General features: G+C 28.4%; 1 protein-coding gene across 1 annotated transcript in view; it reads left to right on the top strand.

Annotated features, from left to right (window-relative positions):
* The window catches only part of sema3fb (sema domain, immunoglobulin domain (Ig), short basic domain, secreted, (semaphorin) 3Fb), a 140473-nt gene that overhangs the window by 107754 nt on the left and 30219 nt on the right, over nucleotides 1-2500 (top strand). Inside the window, exons 8-9 of the mRNA XM_056467727.1 lie at nucleotides 27-146; nucleotides 1492-1631. Of these exons, the coding sequence (XP_056323702.1) occupies nucleotides 27-146; nucleotides 1492-1631 (260 nt within the window). The remainder of the gene's footprint in view (nucleotides 1-26; nucleotides 147-1491; nucleotides 1632-2500) is intronic.

Genomic DNA, 2500 nt, shown 5'->3' with positions numbered 1-2500 from the left:
TTTCTTTTTATCTCTGTGTTTCTCAGATGGAGAACTGTATGCAGGGGTGTATATTGACTTCATGGGAACAGACTCTGCTATTTTCCGCACTTTGGGGAAAAACGCGGTCATGCGTACCGACCAATACAACTCAAGATGGCTGAATGGTAAATTTTATTTTACAATGCTTTACTTTTACTTTTCATTTCTTTTTTTTTCATTTTATTTTTATTTTAATTTTTTTATTTTATTTTAATTTTCGTTTATTTTATTTCCATTTAATTTTATTTTTTGTTATTTTTATTTTATTTTCATTTAATTTCATTTAATTTTCATGTATTTTATTTTTATTTATTTTTTTTTTCATTTTCATTTATTTTTATTTCCATTTCAGTTTATTTTGTTATTTTATTTTATTTTATTTTATTTTATTTTATTTTATTTTATTTCATTTTATTTTATTTCATTTTATTTTATTTCATTTTATTTTATTTTATTTTTTATGTTTTTCATTTATTTTAATTTATTTTATTTTATTTTCATTTTTATTTTATTTTAATTTTTTTATTTATTTTTTTATTTTTTTATTTTCATTTCAATTTAATTTAATTTAATTTAATTTAATTTTCATTTATTTATTTTTTTTTTCATTTTTTTATTTAAATTAATTTTACTATTAGTTTTTATTTTTAATAATTTTATATTTACTTTCATTTATTTTATTTCATTTTATTTTATTTTTACTCAACAGTTTGGATTTTTGCAGGTCTTTTAAATAGTTCTATTTTTTGCACACAATTTCTCAGCAGGACTCTGCAGGTGAATAGTGTAAATACTTTCCCTGATACACTTGCGCCAATCTTTTGTAGTACAAGTTTTCTAAAATGTTATCTTTTAAGTGCATATAAGGCATTTTTTATTAAATATGCAGTAATTTGCATATATTTTTTATCACAAAGTCTAGTTTATATATATATATGTTTATATATACAGTTTATATTATAAGAGAATAAGTTATTCTCTTTTATTTGACATAAGAGTCAAGTCTTTTCATTAGTTTATTAAATCATAATTACTTTTTACAGAATGAAATGTTATATATAATTTGATAGATTATGTACAAACATATCCCTCAGTACAAACCTTTAGAATAAAGATATGATTTTTTTAAAGATATGATTCTTTTTGCAGAAATAAAACTGTGATATTTGTTTGAGCTGTATAAGCAGCTAAATATTTTAAGACATTTAAAAAAAACTGCATTTAAAAATATATATTTTTAATTGAAATCTACAGGCACAAATTGATAAAGAGCAGCAAAATAAATGTGTGTGTATTTTGGATCTGACAAAAAACAGACACTTTAGGAATCTCCAAAATGTCAAAATTACAGTCGCATGATAAAACAAGGTATTTATCCCTGCATTGTCTTGCCTTAATATGAAAAGTGTAATAATAAATTGTGCAAAATGTAAACTAACATATTGCATTCTTTTCCTCTGTTTTTCTTAGACCCATCATTTGTCCAAGTGCACCTCATTCCTGACAGTAGTGAGAAAAACGATGACAAACTCTACTTTTTCTTCCGTGAGAAGTCTTCTGAAATGGGCCAGAGCCCCAAATCACAATCCCGCATCGGCCGCATCTGCCTGGTAAGCTCAAACCCTTAAATATGGTTCGATGAATATGGCCCAATGTTTGAGACATTCCGTCCCGTTCAGCATCTCTGAAAGAGATTCCAGCTCCAGCCCAGAGCGAAAGTCCTGGTTTGTGGATATTTGACTGTGGCGTTTCTGTTTGCTTGCCGCTGACGTGCCGAAATCCACACATATTTGCCCTAGCTGCTTACAATACGTCTCTCTATCCGTGCGACCCTTGACCCTGTGATCCTTGACCTGTCAGGTCAGCCAATTTGAGTATGACAGAAAGTCTTCGGCAGAACTGTGCTGTGAAAAAAGATGTCTAATTCAGCCATTTGTCCTGAAGTGTGGAGCTGAAGCACACGTTCTTAATGAAAATAGTGCCAGACCACAACTGCAAATTGAGCAGGGCAGAGAAAACAAACACGGAGCCACAGGGGGAAACTCAGGGGGTTGTGGTGCATCATCTTGGGCTTAATGTGAGCTTAAGGGTATGATCTTGTTTTACTGTACTTGGGAGGGATGAATTCCAAAAGGCTTTACATAAACATAGCTAAACCAGAGCAAAGAAATGGGCCAATTAATGTGTTCATTTAAACATTTTGCGAATTATTTATTGAGGATAGGGGAGGGTCAGTTTTTTTTCAGTAGTTTGAGTAATATATATGCATACTCTGTGAAACATTCATATATTTACAATGCAATGCAATACAATACAAACTCTATTGTCAGATTTATAGCAGATTTTTTTCTTGTGTAACAGCATGATATAAACTCATTACAAAAAGATAAGACATAATATACATACATAGACAAAAAATAATATTACTTTGCATTTTATGCATTAATCAAACTTCGTGGTTTTTTTTTTTTTTTTTGGT

This window comes from Danio aesculapii, chromosome 11 (genome assembly GCF_903798145.1).
Source record: "Danio aesculapii chromosome 11, fDanAes4.1, whole genome shotgun sequence".
Lineage (NCBI taxonomy): Eukaryota > Metazoa > Chordata > Actinopteri > Cypriniformes > Danionidae > Danio > Danio aesculapii.
This window is presented reverse-complemented; position numbering and strand designations above follow the sequence as displayed.